Here is a 25,533-nt window from a genome sequence, read left to right on the forward strand (position 1 = left end):
CTACAGGTTCTTAAAGTGCATTGGCCATTTGTAGGCTCTATGACGAACTTTCCAGACCCTTGTCCACTGGTTGTAGCTGTAAGCAAGTAAGTAAATAAAATAAGTAAAGTTTATTTATTAAGTGCTTTTCACAAACAGTCACAAAATACTGTACACAAAAAGAGTAAAAGAAATAAGAACATTAAGTGCTATGAAAGCAAAGACAAAGACAAAGTAAGACACAATAAAATAAGCATTGTAACGATAATAACCTGATTTAAAAAAAAATAAAAATCTATTAATGTCGATTCATTTCAGTTTTCTTTATATAGCACCAAATCCCAACAATCAGAGGACCTCTTCACAGGGAGACTATCCATGGAGACCAAAATCGTTTTTTCACAAATACTGGGCCTTCTAGCATCGAACGATGTGTGAATTGTCTCACTTTTGTGGTTAGACTATAGTGGACCTAAGAGGAACTGCAGTTTTTGGCAGTAATAATTTGTGATTTCACAGTTACAGTTCTTTGAATCTTCTTTTTTAGAAAGACATAAAACATTTAATGGAGAATAACTCCTGCTGCTCATTCACATAACCACATAAGATCAGTGGAATTGCCCACCCCTGGACTATACTAACTTGTGAAGCAGCCATGAAATAGGAACACTCTGTTGAGAAAAGGGACAAAGGTTACATCTAGCAGGCATCTGATAGGAAAAGAGTTAATATTGGTAGCATGCAGTGTATTAATCTCAGTAGCCAGGCACAAACAATGTCTTCTCTTTTACTTGACGCAAACCGTAAGCGAATCCTCTTTATCCTTCACATCTGGATTTCGGTATCACTGGTCATTTACATAAGTGCTGTAGCCAAAAGGAATTAAGCTGTAATTATACTTCTGGATTGTATGACATCAGCAACATTAGAGCAGCAAAACAGATTTGGGCCCACAGTGGGACCCGGTGTGAGACTTGAGGAGAACCACAGTTCTCCACCATTCAAACCCGAAACAGGAAGAGTTTTGCCCGACCACACAAGCTGCTGTTATAACTGCCAAGCGTAGTGGAGACAGAGAAATCACAAATGAGCAGATCAGAGACTGGGTGGAGCCTGTGGTCTTAATCAATGAACTGGAGAAGTGATGGAAGCAGAAAGGAGTGATGGAGGGAATGGAAGCAGAGGGAGTGAACATCACAAGTCCCTGTGGACTATCCACTGAGTCGTGTCATGAAAGTTTTAACCAACTTAAGCAGATAACCGCTTCTGCTCTACCCTAGCTCATACATATAACCTGGCATACATTGTGCCTTGTATTGTGTCTGTGTGTGTGTCTTATCACGTGTAGAAAAACAACATTTTGTCCAAATATGCTGTCAGAGTTTAGGAGTGGCGCCGTTGTCTCCGTGTCAGTCACAGACCACTTAAAATGCACCGTTTCAAATAACTCGTGTCCTGAGTGACCTGAATGGCAGCACAGAAGCCGAATAAGAACAGCTGGCTCTATTAATAGAACAATTATGATAATGAATCATTGCCAAACACATTTATGATGGCCTACTTTTCACTCACAGCACTGATCACTTCAGTGGTGAAAGTGTTGAAACAAACAGTGATTGTTTTAATATGCTGCTTTTATTCCTAAATCCAGAAAACCACTAATCTATGAATTGCAGTGTTTTCTACCTCACCTTGTATGTTGTTTCTCTGAACCTCGATGTTTGAATGACATTTGTTTTTTAGGTCATACTGGTCATTCTGTTGATATAGTGTGGGCATACCCTGAAGTGCCCCATTACAAAACTGATAAGTTATTTTCAGCACCAATACAGATTAGTTGGAGTCAATTTGACAGTTTCCAGTAAAAAAACAAAAAAACAAAACAACAACCAAAAATACAAAAATCATGCTGTCAGTTTTTAAAATGACTCCATACGAAAAAATTCATTAAATGTATTTTTTCATGCTATCTCTACGTGAAAGAACCCTCTGCATGCTTCCTAAACCACTCACCTGAACTGCTACAGCCTGCAAATACACTCCTTTGTGCCTGTCTGTGGCACGGTATCCTTTATTGATATGTCTGATATCTAAACAATTGCACTGAATAAAAAAAAGATGTCTTTATTGTTGTGATTGATCAAAAATCATTTTATTTTGAAAGGGTGCGTGTGTGTAATCAAATACATCATAGTTTTACATAGATGCTGCAAACTTTTTATACAGAAATTGCTGCGGTGTGCACACTATTGCTAATTATAACCATACAGTGTGACATGTGTGCATTAACCCAGTTCATGTTGCTTTTTTAACAATACTGTTGCGTCATCAGCAGTGACAAAATAACTTCTGCTTTCTGGTGTGGCTGTTGCAGATTAGGCAGGTATTGATCACGTGCAAAAACATGTTTAAAAAGTCGGCACGTGTGCGGCAGTAATTTGTCTTGGATGTCGTTGTGAAAGAATTTATAAAGAAATGCCGTTTGGACAGGCTTGACCGATAAGTCTTTTAATTCAAATATCAGGTACACAGTAATTGTTTGGAACAGTTTTTCGAGGTTAGAACTATTATAATCGTGTTATTTGGATATCCTGACCTGGGTCACTGCTTTTTTTTAAGTTGAACCTTATGTTTCCATGGTGACCTTCATCATCACCATCATCTAGAAAGGCTCAAACCCTGAGATTCGCACTAAGAACCTTCTTGCTATAAATCTTTCCCCTTTAAGGACAACATTTGAAGACTCTTCCATACCCTTTATTGCTATATCAGTAAAGACATGATTTAATGATCATTAGAATAGTTTCAGAGTTTTTCCAAGGGTAGCTGCAGAGGCAGAGACCATAGGCCTGAAATATGACTGAAACTGCTTTTGGAAAAAAGCTCAAGGGTTACTCCAAGTTAGCGTCCAAGGGGTTAAGAGTTAAAAGACCAGCTGATAGTAATATCAAAGAAGTATATTTCAGCCTTGTTCTTTTGCCTCTTTTTAAACCATGACAGCTTAAAGATTTAAGCGGGCTGAAGATGCCCTAATGATTTTTGCCAAACTAAAGCTTCAAACTGGATCAAATAAAGATGTCAAGGAGGGCGACTTCCCAGCTCCCAGCTATGATGACAAAGTCATCCATGGAGTCAAGCCCTGCGTTGTCCTTGTGGAAGGAATTAAATGTAGGTCACCACCAAAATGAAAGGCCCGGCCTCGGCCTGGGGGGATATGTGCCCAGGGTCCTCTGTTGCTCTGGGGGAATGCAAGTGTAGGAAATAAACAGATTTATCACACGTGGCTATTTTTAGAAGCTGTGTGCATGCCTGTAGAGCCTCCTTCTACTTCTTTTTCATCTGCCTTAATGCCATTGTGTTAAGGAAATATGGCTAAGATTACTTTTGTCTTTTACTTTGTCACGGACTATCATTTGACTCAGTTGTTGCCCAGCTACTGACTACTAGAACATCTCCTATGTTAGGTCTTCTGTCTCGTATATAATCCATCAAGGTTCAAGTCCTCATAGACTTTTGTCCTTCATAGTGTTGTGGAATATGTTTCAGTGAAGAATAATTAAACAGTGTTGTCATGCTCTTGTGTCATTGTACTGTCAAATCTAACGGAGATATCATGCACTGACTTCTCAAATGTTGCTAAACCTAGTGTCCAACCTTGTATCCAGTAAAGTTAGAAAAAAACTACATTAAATATAATTAAAACTGAATGTAGTGGTTTATAAAAATACCCCAAAGATGACACTTCACATGTACAAGGACACCGAGACATTGGTGAGGTCTGGGGCAGCAGTGACGGATGGATTCAAGGTGGGGTGGGATTACGTCAGGGATCGTCTCTGAGCCCCTTCTTGTTTGCAGTGGTGATGGACAAGTTGACAGATGAGGCCAGGCAGGAGTCTCCATGGACTATGATGCTCACAGACGACACTGTGATCTGTAGTGAGAGGAGAGAGCAGGTGGATGAGAGCCTGGAGAGATGGAGACATGGACTAGAGAGAAGAGGAATGAACGTCGGCAGAATACATGTAGCTGTGAGTGTGAATGAGAGGGAGATGGGGGGAACAGTGAAGCTGCAACAAGCAGAGGTGGTGAGGGTAGAAGAGTTTAAATACCTGGGGTCAAGCATCCAAAGCAATGGACAGTCCACAAGGGGCGTAAAGAAGAGAGTGCAGGCGGGGTGGAGTGGGTGGAGATGAGTGCAAGTGCCGATTTGCGACAGAAGGATGGCAGCAAGAGCGAAAAAGAAGGTTCACATGATGGTCGTGAGACCTGCTATGATGTGTGGTTTGGACAGGATGCCGAGCTGGAGGTGATGGAGGGAGAGGATTAGAAATGAGTACATCAGAGGGACAGCTCAGGTTGAGCAGTTTGAAGATAAAGTTAGAGAGGCGGTGAAGGAGGACATGCAGAGGGCTGGTGTGAGAAAGGATATTAGGGATAGGGTGAGATGGAGACAAATGATCAAAACGGCAGCTATTTGGACATTTTACAGCTGATGACATTAATAAGCAACAGGTCAGTAACAATAATTGGTTAGTGTCTTATAGAAGGTTGAGCTTTTTAGAGGTGAAGGTGTGGAAGTGTTCACCATGCTCGTCAACAGTTAAGTCTACCATGCATATTCTCAAGGAGGTGGTTTAAATTTTTTTTTTTTTTCCCAATTAATACACGAGTGATTTATAAACTATTATAAAACATTTGATTCAGTCTCCACACAGCGTCCCAACTTATTTGGCAACTTGGTTGCTTTGGGGAGACGATCCCTCAAAATAGTCTACCATCAATTAAATATAGATGAGCTGCTTGGATTTCTCTGGCACTAGTGTCAGCTGTGCTTGAAGTTAGTTTGTAAAGATCATTATATCAGTTTTTTGTTTTAGAGCAGAAAATCATAAGGTGTACTGCATGCATGTTTTGTTTGATAAGTAATGAGATTCCATGTAAATTCTTAGGCCGTGTATTTGTGAAAGAGACAGTTATTGTTAGTCATCTTGTGTGAAGTCTTGATTTTTTTTTTCTTTGGTATGTAATATGTGTCACCATTACACATCATATTATTGTTCTCCTCGTCGTTGAACCAAAATATGAACCCTGAACACCCCGGTTCAGTTTGGATAATGGGACATTGGCACAAAAGGAGGCAGTCTGATATTGATCTGCTGTAAGCCGAGTGACAGTTTAGACAAAGTGGGCAGGCCAAGGTCACAGTGAGGGTCGTGGCTAGTTGCCGTCATCTATTGATTGTGGTTTGAAAGACGTGCACGTGCAACATTATGCCCTTGATTGCTGATAAACCCGATTCTGTGAAATTCTGATTATTACTAAGGTCACTAAAGTAGTCATCATTCACTTGTTTTGTAAATGCATTAAACTTCAGATGTTCAAGAATTATGAAGGTTTCTTTTACTTTTACTTGCCAACAGAAACATACATGTGCAATCCATAGCTGAATAGCTGATTTAAAAGCTTTATAAACAACTTTTGAACACTGCATCATTCACGAAAAGGTTCAAGAGCAACTCAAATAAGAAGCCCTGAAATGTTATCTGCTTACCAAGTTAGGAATTCATCGCTAAGGTTTTAGCAACTTTAACATAGTGAAACTAGGGGGGGCTTATACAAAACTTAGGCTAGTATCAGTAGTTTTCAGTGCAGCCGTAAGGTGGACAACACTGGAAACATGACAGCACTTAATTCAATTCAATATTCAATTCAATTCAAAGCACTGACAACAAAATTGTCAGTGCAAATATCTTCCCAAGTGTTTGCAAGGAACGCTGACTAATGTTGAGTGTTGCAATGCTACGAGAAAATGGCAATGGGCTGGTTTTGGAGTCAGGAGCTGGGGGAGTTGCTGCAGGGAGGAATGTGGAGTCTGAGGCTATAGTGGAAGAGGGATATTAAACATTTCAGGATGATGACTGGGAGGTCACCGAGTTCATGAGCTTATCTGCCTGTGAAACCTCTAACTGTAATGCAAGAGGAACATGGAGAAAATGGAAAGAATTACAGGGAGTGTTTCTTGAATGAAGAGCGGAGTGATCTAGTTTCGTTGGTGATGGGCTGTGTAGACCCTGAAGCAGATACTGTTGTAGTGAGTGAATACGTTTTTGATCGTGCCTATTAGAATGTAGTAAAGTTCAAAGTCAGAGGACTTCAATGTTTTTGCTGTAAGAACGTGCAGTCATTTCGGTTAATTTGACACTATCTGAACACTTCTTGCTTCTTCGCTGGATGCACACCCTAAATACATTTCTGGAAGAGTATGTTACGAACATTTACACATCACTTTCAGCACGGCACATCTGAACACTATCTCATTAAGAACTTGGCGTGCACAAGATAGCAGCTGTGCTCGTGTGTCTTGTCTTGATATTCGCAGCTCACTGACAGAAATGATTGATTTAGAGCGCAGCAAAATAAAGAAATGACTGCTTTCTAACCTCTCTCACAGTCTCACTTTGTCCAAACTGCCTTCTTTAGAGACAAATCTAATTTTTGTTCAGACGGCAAAGATGAACATGTTATAAACGCTGGTGCCTAAATGCAACTGAATACAAACGTTGTGCACTTTTAGTTGACGGAGGCACACACTGACCTCACCATATACCTTTTGTATGTTGCTTTTGCTCACTCACTGACAAAAAAATCCCCCCGAAAAACAAACTTCCTGGAAGGAACTTCCACACATTACAACAGTTCAGAATAATGACGTTCAATCTGAGTTTTGACAAAGCCATATTGACACTTGTTTCCAGAAATAGTTCCTCTGGGTTTACAGCGGTCCTTCGCGGGTGTTACGTTCTAAAAATAACCCACAATACGTGAAATCCGCAAAGTAGCAAACTTTATTTTTTACAATTATTATAGATGTTTTAAGGCTGTAAAACCCCTCACTACACACTTTCTACACTTTTCTCAGACAGGCGTTGACATTTTCACACGTTTCTTGTTTAAAAGCTCTCAAAATTCAATCCAAGTCCAGTATTATAGAATGAAACCAAAGATCAAGCCCTGATTTCAGGTCCAGAACATGGGAATAGAGCAGCTGTGAGAGAATTCAACATTAATGAATCAATGGTACGGAAGTTGAGGAAGCAAGAAGAATGAGTAAAGTTTGACTTATCTGACTGTTTGGTTTAACTTAATGCGCCTTATAATCCTTTGACGTCAACACTGTTGTGTTTGTTGTCTTCTGCTAGCAAAGATTTATGTAAATTTGACAAGCTGGACGGATTCTGTTCTGTACAGGAGACACGGCACGAGATTGATTGAAAATGGTCTACAGCCGATCAGGACGCAGAACACAATGTGCTGTAGGGCTGCCACAAACGATTATTTTGATAGTCGACTAGTCACCGATTATTTTTGCGATTAGTCGACTAATCAGATCATGCATGCATTGGACGTAAAACGTATAGATTATTGCACCAGCAGCATCTGCTCTTATATAACTATCATTAGCTTACAGCTTTAAGTGTTTAAGGTATGTGCTAACTAAAAATAAAGACAAGATGATAGTTTATTAAATTTTAATGAAATTTGCAGATTGTTTTGGTGAAGTTTAATAAACTCCTTGCTATCTAAAATATAACGGGACACCAGAATATTCTCGAGCATCTCACACTTCTGATAATCAGTTGTCTGCTTGACGTTTATTCAGCTGGGTAAAAACTATAACTTTAATCTCAGCCAAACAGATTTACTCAGGAACAAATAAAATACTAAAAAAAGCCAAACAATAACATTTTGAAGTTATCTAAGTGACTTATATGTTTAACCTGAGTAGCGAAAGATGGCGGTGGGTTTGAAAACGATTTTCCGGGAGTCCGGTGTTCTCACGGGCTCTAGTGAGCCTTGCCCCCGGCTAGCTATCGAGCTAGTGGGTAACAGACGTCTCCGAAAACGTCGGAGCGCTTTAGAAAATATGTGGTGTCTTGATAAACTGAGCAGATATTTGAGGTTTACACAGCTACATTCTCGCCTGAAAATATGTTAAACGTTTATTTTGTGACCCAGAAAGAATAATAAGAGTAATATTAAAACTAACTAGCTGCCACCATTGTTGGAAACTGAGCAGGGCTGCGCTATGAATTCTGGGACAGAGCTACTTCTTCTTCTTCGGTGTTTAACGGCAGCTGGCATCCTTGTACATGCAGTGCTGCCATCTTCTGTTTCAGTCCGTTATTACACTCTTAAATCCTACTACTTATTCCTGCGTCTTTTGGGATCTTACAAAGCTTCAAACGACGCGTCGACTATTAAATCAGTTGTCGACGATTTTGATAGTCGACGTAATCGTGACTAGTCGACTAATCGTGGCAGCCCTAATGTGCTGTAAAAAAAAAAAACCCAAACAACCCCCCCACCACCACCACCAAAAAAGTGCAAAATTGCACCAAAGGCAATCGAAACAGCGAGGAACCACTGTATTCCATACCTGCTGCACCAAACAGAGAAAACCAAACAACAGGGAAATAATTGCACTCCCTGAGCAGCATCCCTGTGTAGGTTAAATTAATCCCGTCATGAAGACAGCATCAATTCATATCTAACAGAAAATGACTGATTATATATTTGACTACAGACAGTTGAGCTGTCAGTTATAGTTGACTAATCCATTTACTAAAGTTTATGGATCCATTTCCATCAAAAAGTACAAAATTCATTCAGTCATAAATTTGGTATCAGAATTAAGGTGCCGAGGTTTGACAAATCTGACCTCGTGCGTTATAGGTCAGACGGAGTCCTATGAAATCTCACAAACAACAGATGACACTACTGAAGATTGTTATAGTGAAAGTGACACATGTCTGATTGACAGAATGTCCTCACTTTGAAATGATTGAGAAATTCAGTCTGAAGGGGCCTTCTGTTAGCCAGGAACAATTGTATACCTGAAAATGGTATTTAACCTTTTTTTTTTAAGCTCAACGTACAAAGTGAAGTTTGTCACTTGGTTACAATTAGGTTCACAGTTGATAAAGCCAGCCATGGCCATGTTTGATAGTGGACATGATGTTGCCAACTGTTGAGGGTGTTTTAAAGGCCTTGCTGGAATGCTTTGAAATACTTAAGGTAAGCCGATAATAAATGTGTTCATGTTTCAAAAGCCTTAGAACTTCCTTTTCAAAAGATTTTCATCTTGTTGTGCTCTCACACAGTTAAGTTGCCATAAGCCATGTCTTGATCCAATATTAGTTAAAATCATTAGTACCATGCCTTACACTTTTGTTTATTTAATTTATCAAATTTTTTGGGTGGAAATACCTGTTGTAGTTTGGGTGCTATGTTGACTATTTGCCTCATCTGAATGCTTTCAGTATATCTTTTCTGTCTCCCTTTTTGCTTCTTGTCTACCTTCTGCTTTTACTTTTCTTAATTATTTGGCCAGTAAGTTAAGGGGCATCGAAGCAATATGATCATTGACTTTTCAAAAAACATTTTTTAGGAAAGGTGGCCAATATCCATTCCACCCCGCACCCAATAAGTACAGATGTGCTGAATTTAAGTTGCTCTCCTCGTAGAGTCTGATCCGGTCACCATAGGTGGTACACGGCTTAGACAGGGCAGCGCCCCCTCTGTAGCTGTTATGATAATGAAGCGGTGTTTATGAGTGTATGTGTGTGCTGCAAAGGAGATCGTTGCATAAAGCTCCATTAGGTGATTACCCTCCACCCACACCCCCGTTATCCGTAGACCATGCCATTTGGTGACACCTCCCTCCCCACTGTCTGTGTGCGGGCACTTACATATGTATGTTTTGGCTGGCAGAGGGGGAACAGCTGCTGATTATGACAAGGACACTGAGTAGGAAGTGTCTCCTTCTCAAACCTGTTTATACTATTACAGGCCAAAAGGTGTGTGTGTGTGTGCATGTTTGCCATTCACATATGAGCCAGAAGACTGCTTGCGACTGTGGGTATCTGAGTCAACCTTCTGCTGGGCTCAGCTTGCTGGTTTCTTATCTGTGGGAAGGAACAGACAATCGGATAGTCAGACGGACAGGAAGGAATAAAGGTTACGCACAGCTCCATATGTTCACACAAACATGCGCAAAAAGTCTTGATCCTACACAAAGTGGTTTGTTTTACCAGGAGGATATGCAAATGTATTTTTATTTTATTTATTTAATTAAGAAGTTTAATTGCGATCAAGATCTTGCTTGCAACTGGGCCCCAAGTTAAAAAAAATACTGCATATAACTTAATGGCCACTTTATTAGTTACATCTTGCAAGTACATGTTTGGACCCAGTTTTGCTTTCACAACTGCTTTAATTCTTCATGGCAGAGATTCAACAAGATGCTGGAAATGCTCCTCAGAGATTTTGATCCATATTGACATGACAGCATCACACAGCTGCTGCAGATTTGTCGGCTGCACATCCACGAAGTGAATCTCTCGTTCCATCACATCCCAAAGGAGCCCCGTTTGATTGAAATCAGTGACTGTGGAGGCCATTTGAGTGCCGTGAACTCACTGTCATGTTCAAGAAAGCACTTTCCAATGATTTGCGCTGTGTGACATGGTGTGTTATTCTGCTGGAAGCAGCCATCAGAAGATGGGTCAGTTGGTACTAAGGGGCCCAACGTGTGCTTAAAAAAAAAATATCTCCCACCCGATTGCACCAGCAGTATGAACCGGTTGCTTCAGTGTTGTTTATGCCAAATTCTGACCCCAGCAATGTTGCAGGAGAAATCAAGACTCATCAGACCAGTCAACGTTTTTCCCGTCTTCTCATGTCCTAGCCCATGTGAATATGTAGCCTCGGTTTCCTGCTTTTAGACCATCTGCTTCATTCTGTGTTTTTCTCTTCTGACACCAAGAAAGACTTTTCACCCAGGGAATCACTGCTCATTAAATCTTTTCTTTTGTAGACTATTTTCTTTAAATCCTATAGATTGTTGTGTGTATGAAACTCCCAGTAGATCAGCAGTTCCTAAAATGCTCACAAGAGTTTATCTGGCAGCACCAACCACTTAAATCACCTCTATTCCCCCATTCTGACACTCCGTTTCAACTCAGGCAGGTTGCTTTGATTATATCTACACACCCGAATGCACTGCCATGTGATTGGTTGATTAGAAATGTGAATTAAAGAGCAATTGAACAAGTGTAATTAATAAAATTTGTGTACATATTTCTAAACAACAATCATACACATATTAACACACAAATATAAGCTCTAGTGAAAGCACTTTCAGGTAATGGAGAAATTAAAAACCAGCAGAGCTTTAAAGCCACACTTTTTTAAAAAAAAACAAAAAAACCCCACTTATGACAGTGACAGTATTTTTGAGGCTGTTGACCTGCTCTGTGTGCAGACATGCACACGGACCCCTGCTCTCATTATGGGCAAGTGTTTTTTCTTATTATAGTACCGCTTCTTTGACTCCATTTGCAGTAGTAGCAGTGATAGTTGCCCTTGTAGTGAAGTGTCTGTGAGGACAGGTCTGAATACCCTTGCGTACTTGTTAATGTAGAAAGGTTTAACATTATCTTTAGATGGTTGTCTGGGTTTTCAGTCAGACATGTATTATTATATTTTCACCAATCACAGCAGAGAGCCCCTTGCTGAATAAAACTAGTCCCAAGCCTCCGCGCTGACCCTCCAACACAGGCTTATTGGCTTTTTTGCAGCTTCACCTAAAATAAGTGTTAGCTCAGCTGTGGGAGATTAAGGTAGTTAACACACTAATCTAATATAAAATTAACAACCTTCTACTCGCTCTGTCGAGATTGTGTTTGGAGGTTGAGGTTATGTGTTTGCTTTTAGACCTTTTTATTCTCACTAATTTTATAAATGGATTGCTGATGAATTCTGTTCTCTTAAAAAGACTTCAGTTCCTTCATTTTGTTGTGTACAACCTCTATGATGGCTGTTGTATACATATGTTTTGAAGCTATTGATATTAGGTAAGGTGTTTGGGATTGACTAGTCACAGCCACTGCATACTTCAGAAAAAGAAACTTGACATTGCTTGAAATGTAGTGTTTTGCTGAATTTGCACACAGTTAGTGGTAAGTTCAGTATTCAAGGCAAGTGTGGCAGTATCTTGAAGTGGGATGCAACGCGTTAATGGGTAGTGCTCAGTATCAGCCTTACATCGTGCATGCTTTCTCTAATGGAGCCATAACTATGTGGTCCTATTTTTGACAAGGAAGTTGTGAAGCTAAAGGAGTCGTCACTGGAAAACAAACTTCTTTCTCTCACAAGTTAGCAACTTTCCTGCCCACATTGTATTATTCCTCTCATTAGCAGAAACTCAGGCCCGGGATGCTTGTAGAAGCATAAATGACTTAAATGTTTCTATTCTTTCCTTATAAAAAACAGTATTTCATTGCTGTGTGTGTCATACAGTTGCAGGCTGCAATGCTTTAAGTTTCTTGGAGGGATGTTTTTGATGCAGCGGCAGCAGCTCTGAACTACCAGCATTATAGTGTTACTGCCAGTGTCTTACCATTTTCCCTTGATCATCTTCCTGAAATGCTAACGATGATTTTTTTTTTTTTCTTTCTACATAACACCCGCCTACCCAACTCAACTCGTGAATACGCTGAAACCATTAAGCCCCAAGGCAGCCAGCTTTAGATGAACACCCTCACAACAAATCTCGGAGGCTTCGTTGTGTGCACCAGTAGCTGGATTACATTAACTCTTAGCACAGTCGCAGGAGTCTCTATGCTCGGCTCTCAACCTGTCTTTCTTGCTCGTACCATTCCACAGTTTGGTCAATGGAGCTTTTGTGGGGAGGGGATATTGAATTAATTAGGCCTATAGCGATAACAGTGTCTTAACCCTGGGTATAAGCCAAGGCTCTGCTTTTTTTCTCTCCCTTTTTTTAAACACCTCCTTTGAAACACTGGTCACAATTCTTCCTATTTAGTTTTCTAAGAGCAGCACCGTCTAAATGGAGTCGAATCAATGGCCGCTTTTGTATGCGAAGTGAACTGACAGTCGGCTGGACACTCCGGCTTGTCTGAGCACTCTTTACGGTTGACATTCGGCAAAAAGAAATTCTGCCTGGGAACGCGCAAAGAGCGACTGGTATCTGATTGACTTTAAATCAATTTCCTCTTGGTGCGCAAGCGATTAGATGTTTGCGGGCGCTACTTGCGAATTCTGGTAATGCACAAGAAGATTATCCCTGTCTGTGTCCTTCATACAATGGCATATAACCGTGATAGAATAGGCGATATACTGTAATAGATGATTGAGTTGATGCATGTCAAGAATATTTGTATAAGAGATTCATTATCTTCAGACGTGGAAACTCTGTGTGCATTGTACGCTTGCTCGAGTTAGGATGTGCGCATCTGTGATTTATCACCAGTGTCACCGAACGTGGCTGCAGTGGGAGCCTCTCCCCGTATTCTCACACATCTATTTTTACCAGCTTATTGCTTAGCAGCCCACTGGAGACAAAATGATTGCAAGATAAGACAGATCGGGAGATGGAAGAAAGGGGTTTCAAGGGAAGTAGGCAAAGCAGGGAAAGCCCTCTGCTGTCACTAAATAGAAGACAAAGATATTTTGCCATGGGCACTGGATGCTTTTATTTGTGCCAGAATAATTCGATTTTTGGAGTAGGATAAAATCAATTAGGTAGAGAGTGAGATAACGCTAAAGAGAACTTCAGAGCGGCGTGTACAATAGCGTGGAAATCACATTAGTCAGGCAAACATTGAATGGTTAAATAGAAACACAGCGTTTCATGTGTAAAGCTGTTTACCGCTGGTGCCACACCGGCCAACTGTCTGCAGCCATTAAAGGCAAGTGCTAGAATTTCACAGGCTGCATGCCAATTCAGAAACAGACACACACACTCCCATTCCACCCCGGCACATATGGCAGGCTCTCACTGAGGTGCCACTACAATACTTCACACCCCACCCGAGAAATAACATCATAGCAGACAATTGATAATCATTCTTTTAGGCTCTGCTGTTTGCAACTCGCTCTGCACCAATTGCGATGGAGGCTTCTAATGCATGTGGATATATATGCACAACTTAAACGAGAGGATATAGGAACAGAAAGATTAGGATTATGGGGAGGAAGGTGGAACAAGTGTGTGTGGGAAATCCCAAAGGGTGCACATGGCAGTTCATTTGACATCATAGCATTCAGATTCCCAAGGTGATGAAATGTCACATAATGAAATGGGAAAAAAAGAAGTCGTCTAACTTTACGTTTCTCTCTGTTTTTCTGTCTAGGTACTACCCGTGCCCCACGCGAAGGAGAAGTTCCTGGCGTGGACTACGACTTCCTCTCAGTAGAGCAATTCCTGGAATTGGAGAAAAGTGGGACCCTCTTGGAGATAGGAACATATGATGGTAAATTAGAAAGGTTGCTGGACAGGTGAATCTTAGAAGTAGAACCAGCAGATCGAGCCTCCCATCTCTACCAACAACAATATAACACAAACAGGGTTTAAATCACTTTAAAACCTGCTGCTTGTATTGTATTAGAAGACTCATTTTGTAGTTTGTTTGAGCTTTTGCTATTTTTCTGAATAAGCGACACAGTGTAAAGGTGTGAGATTAACTGAATAACATTTAGATACCGTACTGAGCTAACAGTTTCCTGGAAGAGATACAAAGGCACAGGCGTGCTACACAGCACATTTGTTCAACACGGACCCATTTTACAAATCTCAGACAGCTTTTACTCTTATTCTGAGTGAGTTTTTAAACTTTATTTATTTCCACACAAAGATACGCCCATAATGAAACTTGCGGAGAGCACAAAAGCCTCTGTGTCTCTACTAAGCAGAGGGCACACACAGAGCTCTGCAACATGACAAGTCAACTGTCATGTAGTTTGCTTTTCCCATCATATCTATTACGTAATGTTTTGAAATGCCTGTCAAAATACAGTTATGGACCTCAGACAGGTCTGACGTGTGTGAGAATAAAGTCTGAAGCTTGGTTAGGATCTAAAATGTGGTTCGAGACTGCGTATAAGAACTGACAACTGAAACTACAGTATGTAAACATCCGTCCACCTTCTTCAGTCTATGCATGGTGTAAACCTGGGTGTTTTGCTCTTACAGAAAAGCAGAAACATTATCATCTTGGATAATTCCATCATGTTTGACTGCAGGTTTTTCGCTGTTATTATATCTTCACGTCTGATAATGTAAAGTTCAAACTATGAATCATCTGTAACTCTATCGGCTTCTAGAATTTAATTATTTTATCCTTTAGGTCTGTGAGCACGGTTGATTAATTGTACTCAAGCCAATGCAAAATAATTAGACTAGCTCAGTATAGCTTACTTATATTTTGGAGCAAACACCATTCGCTCATTAAGACTGTGGCTTTAGATGCTGGTCTGCAGATGGTACAGTCTCTTTACCTCTGCCTGGTTACTCTTTGGACGAGCATGAGTGATTTTCTGTATGTTTGAATTTGAATTTTTTAGTTGAACCAAAATGTTTCGCTGGCACTGAAGAAATGGATTTTTATGGAGGAAAGCAGGTGCTGTGCTGTGTCAGAGTATCTATTATCTGAGAAACTGGTGTTTAAGGTTGACTTAGAAAATATCAGTCTAATTAAGCTATAGCAGTAAAAAGTGATTTGAGAAATAGAGTAACTGTTTAGTTATAAAAAATAAAAAAAGGGGGGGGGGGGGTGATGCTTGTGAAACTTTTTTGAGATTAAACACAAAAAAAGAACAAAAGCAGTTTTGCTTTGGAGATTAGCATTCTCCCACAGACAAACACAACTTGACAATTTGCATACAAAGACTGTGACTAAACCCCCTTCAACACACACTTCACTCACACACTATAGGCCCTTTGACCCCTCCTCTTATGCCCTCCCACTACTCTTTTCTGTGTCTTTCTGATCCCCGCCCATCTTCCCTTCTGCCTCCTTCATCACCTAGGTAACTATTATGGGACACCCAAGCCACCAGTGCAGCCCCCCAGTGGGAAAGTGATTAGCAGTAGTGGTAACAGCGGTGATGCCCCACTGCCAGACGGGCTCAGGAGTAGCCTGCCGGGCTCACAGCACTCCACTCCCCGACGCTCCAAGTCCTACAATGACATGCACAATGCTGGATTAGTGCCTGGAGAGCAGCAGCAGGAGGACGACGAGGACCTCCATGACATGAACAGCAGCTTTACAGGTACGTGCGGAGGAAGGAGAGGAAATCGGATGGGTGGAGAGTCTCTTATAAGTTTAGATTGACACTCGAGTAACACTGAGCGTTGTATCTCCATGATTTTGTGCATTGAAGAAGCGCTCTGCTGTTTGCTTTTAGTGAAGAGTACAACAGCACGTGTATAAATGACCATGTATGGCTCTGTCAGGACGCTGCCATGTTGAAGAAAATAACCCTCTGCTATGACACAAATGTATAATAAGAGCCACGGTTTAAACCATCTGCAAAGTTCCATTTACTCAAGTCAGATTAGCAAGACATGAGGGAGACTGAAGTGAATAACTCTAAATGAATAACAACTATAGTTGGTTAAAATTTTCAACTGATGAGACGAGAATATTTCATTATCGAGTCATGAAGGGAACACTGACAGAGCACTGTTTTTGCGTGTACACTGAGTACATTAATACTTGATTGCTTGCTGATAACGCTCCTTTACATAAATTGGCGTTAGACTTCAGATAAGTGATCTGACAAAATAAGATCAGCATCTCAAAAGATTTTCTGTTCATTTTTATTTCATTTTAACTCCATAAAAAATTATTAATCTGAAAAGTGTTTCCTGGAGGAACTGATAATTGATTTCTATCCAATATAGTATTGAATACTATAAGAGTGGAGCCAGAAAAGCAAATACTAAATAAAATAATGTGAATACCAAACCTGTTGATTTGCCCGCACTAACGCCTTGGTAGCTGTGTACACAAGCTGTGGCACCACACAGTGCACTCATCTTCTCTGGCCAGCTCAGCACAGATGTGTGTGTCCTTCTCTCAAGCAGGGTGTGAGCTTGGCACCTGAAATCAAAAAGCAAATGGTCACTCAAGATGCGTGTAAGCCATGTTTTGAAGCCAGGTGTTAAGAGCAGCATTTTTTTTTGTCTCACATTCATTTTAATACAACTTTGGACAGAAGATAAAAGAATGGACCCAGAAGGCTGGCAGCAGACCCAAAGCTAAATTAAATTTGCCTTCTTTTCACAGAGAAGACCCAAAGTGATACATCACATCTGACACTTCTAAATGCTTATCTGCATTTTCAAAGAGATCTTTCCTCTTTCTCACACTTTGCCTGTAACCAGCTAGCAGCTGTGGTTGTTTTTAACTCCTCCTTGTTTCACGGGACTCACCGCTCCTTCAGCTGATTTGGACACCAAAGCAAACAGACCCTGCAGATCAGCCTGAGAATCACTTTCTTTCACTCTTTTAGTTTTTGGGAGAGGAGAAGCGGGGGAGAAAAATCATTTGAGAGCTGATGGATAAAGTGGGAGGCGAATGCAAGTGGAGAGAAGGTAGCAGGAAATTAAATAGAAAGAGGAGGTGACTGAGAAAGAGGGCAAGTCTAAAAAAGAAACGACTGAAAAGGGAGAAAGAAACAAGCAGGGGAGGTTTTTATACTGTGAAAAAGGATAAGCTCAGAAAAGAAGTAGGAGAAAGCACAAAAGAAGTGGAGAGAGAAAGAGCCCTTTGCTGTGGAGAGGGGCTGCAGAATACAAGAACTTCTTTGATTGGTGAGTAAGTGGTCTCTGGCTCTGACTGCATCTGCTGCCTGCGTATCTGCATTCACACATGTAAAATAGTGCCATCTGGCTGCGAGCATTAGACACCTGAGCAGATTCCATATGTGAAATTGATTTTGGGGGAAAATAGTCCATTAAATTAAGTTTAAGTTGGTAAAATGACAGCAGTGCTGCTTGTTTGACATTTAAAGAAATGAACTGGAGTAATTTCTGGGATTTCCTTGTTAGTCGGCGAGTAGGAAATTTAAGGAGTTTCAGCCTTAAAGCTGTGGCTGACATGTGTTTTTCAAATGTGGCACCAGAAGTTGTTTAACTCTCTGTGATTGTGTGACAAGTGCCACTCAAGTGTGAGTGTGGAAATGAACCGGCAGGAAGCAAGGTGCTAGCACTTTCAAGGCGTGAACTGCCCACTCAGCATTCTTTACTGAAGGAGGAAAGAAACAAGCCCAAAGTACTTCTGTCTGTAGGAAGTTATTGGGCTAAATGGAAACATGCTATAGCAACTTAACTGATTTCATTCAATAAATAGGTGCAAAAACTCACTGACATGAGGCTTTCTTGTCATCTAGTTGTGGATTTTTACAGCCTCATGAAACTTTTTTCAAATTTTTTTTAGTCTTTAAATTATTCAGACTGCTCAGGCAGGCGATGTTTTTATTCCTATTGAAATTTAAAACATTATAGAAATACACTAAATGACTGGAATTCTTCCAAACTCCCATTTAAATTATGTTTCAGTAATTCTTAATGTATTAGGAAATGTTTTTTTTCTATTAGCGAACAGACTTTAAGGTTACATAATAGACTGTATCTTGTGACGATACTTAAAAAAAAACGGTGTAATCAACAGGAGCACTTGTTTGTTTGAAGACAGTTGTCTTTTCTTTAGTTGATTTCGTGATGCGTTCCATTTGCGTCACCCATCTTCCAGAGCAAATGGAATTTCCTAATTGAGTACATCCTAGTAAAGTCCGGTCAGTGCTCTGTGTGTGGCTCATTCAGCGAGTCACAGATACACAACAGTAGTGCAGCAGATTGCAAGTTTTACAGTTTCACTCATGTTTACGTGCACTGCTGCCATGTTGGATTGCTGAGTTGGGTTTGGTGGGAGCTTTCCGGTTGACAACTGGTAGCTTGGAAATCCAAGCTTGAAATGCAGCGCACCATTGTCCCAAGGTTAACTCATTGTTTTCACAGCTACTTGTTGCTCCTTGAAAGTGTTACTGGCGTCCTTTAGTTGAAAGATTTTTGACACCAGGCTGTGTGTGTGTTCTGGGTTTTTTGTCCCTCCAGGAGACTCTAGTGAATTAGACGAGATTCATCACTCGGTGCTCCCTTTCGCCCCCCGCCAGAGTGACCTGTCCTACGCTGGGACAACCCCCTCACCACCGGCCACCACGGAGAGCACACAGCAGACACACACTCACCTGAGCCATCCTCCCCCAGAGGATCCGCTGGGACCTCTGCCCGACAACTGGGAGATGGCCTATACCGAGAACGGAGAGGTCTATTTTATAGAGTAAGTACCAAAGGTCGGATTCCAGTAGTGCTTACTCTTAAATCAGATATTATCAGTGTTCACTGTCAATGTGGCTGAATGAAGCTTCCTTTCATTTTGATTAAACTCTGTTTAAAATGGGACATGACTTTATCTAACGCGACACATTTTCTCATGGCTGACTCTCTTTCTGTATTAACCGTCGTCTGCACCGTCTAAACCAGATCCAGGTTTCATCTTAATGTGACAGACGTGTGTCGCTGTGGAGAGTACTCGAAGGCTTTAGGAAGCATGAAAGTTTAACGAATGCAGCGTACATTACCAGCGGCTGCATGAAGCATAATTCAGGATACCAAAGAGTTCCTCCTGCATCGCTCCTGCAGCCATGAACCTTTAACCAATTTAAAGTCTGCAAGATAGAGAATTAGAGAGAAATTTATTACAGATTACCTGGTCATGCTTTCCATCTATGATGCCTTACTCCTTGCTGTTGTTACTTGCCAAACAGATTCTAATAGATTTGAAATTCCTTAATATTAGGCATAAAACTTTAAATATCCAGTGTAACTTACTTATGTTTATATTGTTCTTCTTTTTAGGATTCTTCCAGCTGTGTTATTCTTCTCTACACCCATTAAAATGAACAATCATAATGTTCTTTTTTACTATTATTAACATGGTAAAAGCATTCCACTTTGCTCAGATTTAAATGTTTCCTGTTTAATCTCAGCAATATTGACCTGACTTTCAGGGCTTTCAGTTAATGATCAAGTGCCGTGTGTCACGTTTTCCTTTTTTATAAATCATTCATTCCACCTGTTTCAGGGTCAAATTTCCGACGTCTATTAGCTACCCTCTAATAATTTGTCTTGTCTGGCCTGTCTTGTGTGTTCTGTTTAGCCACAATACAAGGACGACCTCCTGGATAGACCCTCGGTGCCTGGACAAACCTCAGAAACCCCTGGAAGAATCTGAAGATGATGGTATGTGTCTGTCTGTCAATGTTTGTGCAAAATCTTCTGTAAGCTAAAATTTTTTCATTTGTTTTGTTCCGTTGTTTAGAGCATGTTTTTCTACACCGTACCCAAAACCTCATACTCTCATAACACATCTGAGAGGTTCACCCTTTTAGTCTTTAGGTGTCAGTATTGGGTCACAGAAAAAGGTGTGCAGTCCACTGGCTGGTGCCACCTTTGCTCTTCTTCCAGCTGGTTCTTGGAGCAACAAGACCTACACCTTCCATTAATTGCCTTCCCCAATTTTGTAGTCTATTGTTACAGTATACAGAAAAAGAAAAGGTCACAAGCTCAACTCCATTATGGTGTCAAACCACATTCAGAGATCCAGTCTTTAGTGCCGCCTGATTTTAGTAAACATGGTTTTTCAGAGGTTGTTGCTCTGGTTTTGGTTAAATCTTGCCACCCAGTGTCCAGATGTTGTTATTACAGCCGCCTAACTCACAGATGTTTGTCTTTCTGCTTCAATCCACCCCTCCTGCCTTTGCCTTCCCAACAACAATCCTGTGGCGCTGCTGTGCCGTCCACTCGACTGAGTAGAAGGGGTACATACAGAGGAGCTGGATAATGACCTAGGTAGGAACTTCTCTCATCTTTTTGACATGTATCACTTAGGTGACTGTGACTTTAATCATTCAGAAATGACACATCATGACAATTGTCTGCCCTTCCATTAGTACGTGGGATTTTTAAATGTGCATTCGTATGCGGCCTTGAACATAATTGTCATCAAACCCACATGCCACCAGCCATGCAGGTGCACACTACACAGCCTTACAAAACAGTCCCACATCAGAAGGCCATCATATCAGACATAAGAGGCAAAAAGCTGATCCAGAGAAGATTGTTGTAATGATGGTTTCCTAATGTGCCTGTCTGAGCCAGACAGCTACAGGCTCTTTGTTCTGATGCCCATCAGCAGACTAACTAGCCTCTCAGACAGAGCGGTGAGGCCACCTGTGCAGGATAAATGGTGTCTGGAGATGATGCCCCGCACTGTTATGCACCTGTAATGAATTATTCCATTAGAGGAAATATATCAGAATAATGATTGACATGTGGTCATGGGGTGCATGGTGCAATACAAGGGGGGGAAAATATAAACGCCCACATCTAATACTGTGATGAAAATCTGGATGAACTTAGTATGTTTTCATCATCGTCATTACTGCTTTAGTAAATATATATTCTATATTAGCACTGTTTAAAATGGTTAAATGTAATATGAAAGGGTTCAACTACAGAGAAACTGCTTCGTTTTAGTCTCTCCAGCTCTTTTTTTTTTTTCCCCCGAGCAGCAGAAGGTGTTTCCAGCAAAAAGCAATAAAAGCAGGAAAAAGAGAGCACACCAGATCCAAACAGGTTGATGAGATGCTGCCAAGGAAAACGGAGAATCTATCACCCTTTTATTTCTTTATTTTTAAACCCACTCCAATTGCTAAGCATCAACAGCGCTTAAATCTTCAGGTCAGACAAGCCCCCCCAACCCTGTCCACAAGACATCCTCAACTGGATGAACGTGCTCAATAATTATCGATCGGCGCCCTCCGATGCAGGTGGGCACAGAAACCGCAATTAAATCCTGCTCTCGAAGGAGACGAGCAGACGAAAGCCTTTTTATGAACGCCGGCACGCATGCCCAAATTCTCACGTACACCCACGTGCACAAGAAGTGCCTCTCTGTGGCAGACTCTTCCTCCGGAGAAATCAATCGCAGCTCTATATCAACAGAATGAGATGCGAACAGTTAAACGCGTAACTCATCACGCTCGTCTCCCCCTCGAAATCACAATGTGTTCTAGAAAGTGGGAAGAGGGACACGGGGTGAGAGCAAAACACGGCTTAATGAGCGACGACTTTCTCTCCCTTTGTCTTTGCTGTTGTCATCTGTGTTTGCAAACACAGCGAAACCAATGCCAGGCTTTTAGTAGGTTTGCAGCACAGAACGTCCTCTCTCTGCGCTTATACACACACACACAGGTGGTCCTCCCGGAGTGGAACTAGTGCAGTGTGAAATAACGTGGGTGATTAGAATTTTTGCGTGACGCCAGGCGGGACCGCATTCCATTTAACGTTCCAGTTCAAAACATCTAAATGATAATTTACCGTGCTCGCCTTGCGCGTTCACCCTCGCGACATCTCTTTCCCGTAACCTTGCATTTCTTCTTTGCCGCTTGTGCTTTTAGATGCACTTCAGCAGGTGTAGAAAAAGACGGAACCCACAGAAGCCCGAGCCGCTCACACGCACGGAGCTGTTGGCTCTGGTTTTACTAACAAGTGATAAATTAATATGTAGACCGCGGCGGCGTGTTTCTGTGTGTCTGCATCTGCAGCTGATTCCACTCTAGCCGAGGTCCTCCTTATTAAAAAGCAGAGGGAAGCTCTCCAAGTTGGATGATTGTAATTACCATCTACTTGCACGCAGGGCAGAGCAGAAATTGGCTGGGGGTAATTCAAATTCAAATTCCAATTTTATTTGTCACATACACAGTACGATATGCAGTGAAATGCTTACACAACTGCTCGTGACCTAAAGAAAAAAAGGCTATGAATAAGATGGGAAATAAATATGAAAATTAAAAAGGGTAAATTTAACTGGGAAGGAATAAGATAAAATATATAAATTAAAGTTGAAAATAAAATAACTGTACAACAAAATACACAGTATAGAAATATATAAGAATGTATGAATAAATATAAATATATATATACAATAATAATAATAATAATAATAATAATAATATGTAGAACTTATTGGTCAAAGGAGAGGATTACCGGACAATCTCCGTTTGTAGCCAATTAGAAGCCTGTGACATTATCTGTGTGGAGGATGGCCAGTAATCAATGCTGCTGTAATCAGGCTGGAGAAGTGAATCAGATGGCTCTGTTGAAGATAACAGCTTTGCGCTGCAGCAAGTTTGCACCACTGGATGATTGCACATTGGCACCATATTCATGTCTTTCTATGGTCATCTTTTTGAGTTTCACCTTTTCACGTGTTTTAGCGCTCGCACATGTGTGCTTACATCAGTGTGAACAGTGTCCCTTTCAGTTCTACTCAAGCCGGTTTTAATTCTGCCCACAAAGAGACCAATGTGAAGTAAAATCTGCAACAATCTCTACCAGACACTTAGCGATCCATGTGAAAACTAAAGAGCCTCGGTGCCTTTGTTTAGCCAAGGACAGGTACTTTTCGACCATACCTTTCCAGCGCACTGATTAGAGACGTGTGTTTCTGTGTGATATTCTGTACAATGTTGTTTTTCTTCTGTATGAGGGGAAAGAAAAGAAGAGAAGTCGTTCATTCAGAAACCAACCAATCATCTCACAGAATTTAGTACATGTCTTTTTAGCTTCAATGTATTTTGCACAAAGCTTTCTAAGCCTGGAATTTTCCACCTGCTTCCTGTCATTTATAACTTTACCCGCCTCTTCTTCATTGCCGTTTTTTCCCTGTATTTCTTCCCACTTCCCGTGCTCCTGTCCACTGCCTTCTCATGATTTCCTTCTCATGTGCCTTTCATCTCTCTACCCCCCTTCCCGCATTCATACATCCACCTGTGCCCATGGGGGTCTTGCTCTGTTCTTATCTGATGGGTGGAAATGTCAGCATTGTGAGTGGGACAGAGGTGAGAACAGCCAGACAGCCTGTGAAGCTGTTGAGTTGCTCTGGCCTCGGAGACTGACTGACGGGCCGATTACAATGACGTGGCAAAAGGTCTCTCCTGGCTTTGCCTCAAATGGCTCAATACACGGCTTCCTGCGAGTCAAGATTTACTTACTTCCTTTGTCTCATTATCTTTTTTTTTTTTCTTTACAGAACTTCCTCCAGGATGGGAGAAAATAGATGATCCAGTGTATGGAGTCTACTATGTTGAGTAAGTGCACAGGCTGACGTCGCAGAAAAATCTAGAAATAGCTCCCAGCTTCTTCTTCGTGTGCATAAATAGAAGTACATCCACACATTTCTTTTTTTTTTTTTCTTTCAAGCAACAAAAACTCTTAACCTGACTGCTAATGGAAGAGATCACAGCCAGATTCTTGCTTCAGCTATTTCAGTCCTTTTGTGTCCTGGAAAATGTAGGCCATTGTTTGTGTCATTAACATTCGTAAAAAAATGAACAAAAATACGCAGCGAGCGTGTTTGTGCGAGCACATATGTGCGTATCTCATATTGTGTGACGCCCTGGGGCCTCAGCATTAATACAAATATGTTTCATGCAGGTTTTTTTAGTTTGTTTTTTTTTTTTGTTGTTCAAAGCAGCACCTGTGGGCCCAAGGCTGTGGCATTTCTCCCCCCCCACCCCCCACCCCCTCTCTCTTTGTTTCTGCAATATTTTTTCTAATATACATTATTCACAGTTTCCTTCATTTGCTGTATAATGTGGCGCTTTCAGGTTCCATTTTTCAGTGCTAGTTAGGTTAGTAGGAAACCTCCCAGGCTGTAATGTGAAAGATATTTGTGGTTTCAGCGAAATTAAGCCATCAGCACAAAAGGATTTATTTGATGTGATTTGTAGGCACGGCTGTGTCATGTGCATCTCAAAGAGAGGTTTCTGTGTAAGCGTGGGTGTGTGTGCATTGTGCCACCATGTATTAATCAAAGCTTATCGCCATGTTTCTCCACTCCCCACCCCAATCCCCTCGCCCTTTGTTGACCCTCTCCCGCTCCGCTGTTACCTTATCCTCTTCTCCGTGTCCCTGCTGTGCTCTCCTGCTGATCTTTACCCCCTCCCCTTACATCTTGTTCTGTATTCTTATGTTCTTTTCATCCACTCCGTCCACCGTCCCAAAGTCATATCAACAGGAAGACCCAGTATGAAAATCCGGTGCTAGAGGCTAAGAAGCGCAGGCAGCTGGAACAGCAGCAGCCTCAGCAGCCTCAGCCCCAGAGCCAGCAGCCACCTGAAGGTGAGCGCTACATCCGAGGTTCGTTCACAAGCCCCCACCGGGGGCGTCATTTTCTTTCTTTCTTATTCATGTGTATAAATGAGTTGCCTGCATGCTCTGCGTGTCTGTCTGTGTGAGTATGAGCGAGTGTGACTTTATCTGCCAATGCCTATTACTGCTACAGTTTTATTTTTGCTGCCAGCTCCTGCCTTATGATTTGCTAAGTGCCCTCCCATAAAGGCATAACTATTATTTGCGGCTGCACCACGCAGCCTTTTTGAAGTTAATTTCAGTTTTCTGTGCTACCTTTTGATTCTTGTTTGCTTGTTATAAATTGGACGAAGGTAGCGACAGGTAAGTTTGGCTCCCACCTGCCTGCTTAAGAGCTGGAGTGGAGACCCTTAATTTTGTGTTACTTAATAAATTGCTGCCAGTTGTAACACTAATAAGAACTCTTC

General features: G+C 41.3%; 1 protein-coding gene across 8 annotated transcripts in view; it reads left to right on the plus strand.

Moving 5' to 3' along the window:
- magi1b (membrane associated guanylate kinase, WW and PDZ domain containing 1b) overlaps window positions 1-25,533 on the plus strand; it is a 138,415-nt gene that overhangs the window by 66,954 nt on the left and 45,928 nt on the right. For 6 of the 8 annotated variants that reach the window (XM_087840606.1, XM_087840599.1, XM_087840605.1 and 3 more), the window contains exons 3-9: window positions 14,199-14,318; window positions 15,874-16,116; window positions 18,965-19,190; window positions 20,070-20,152; window positions 20,726-20,761; window positions 24,006-24,063; window positions 24,981-25,114. In XM_087840606.1, coding sequence (XP_087696732.1) covers window positions 14,199-14,318; window positions 15,874-16,116; window positions 18,965-19,190; window positions 20,070-20,152; window positions 20,726-20,761; window positions 24,006-24,063; window positions 24,981-25,114 — 900 coding nt within the window. The remainder of the gene's footprint in view (window positions 1-14,198; window positions 14,319-15,873; window positions 16,117-18,964; window positions 19,191-20,069; window positions 20,153-20,725; window positions 20,762-24,005; window positions 24,064-24,980; window positions 25,115-25,533) is intronic. The other 2 variants (XM_087840603.1, XM_087840604.1) reach the window with 1 other exon arrangement.

This window comes from Neolamprologus brichardi, chromosome 5, assembly GCF_056152115.1.
Source record: "Neolamprologus brichardi isolate AB-2024 chromosome 5, ASM5615211v1, whole genome shotgun sequence".
NCBI lineage: Eukaryota > Metazoa > Chordata > Actinopteri > Cichliformes > Cichlidae > Neolamprologus > Neolamprologus brichardi.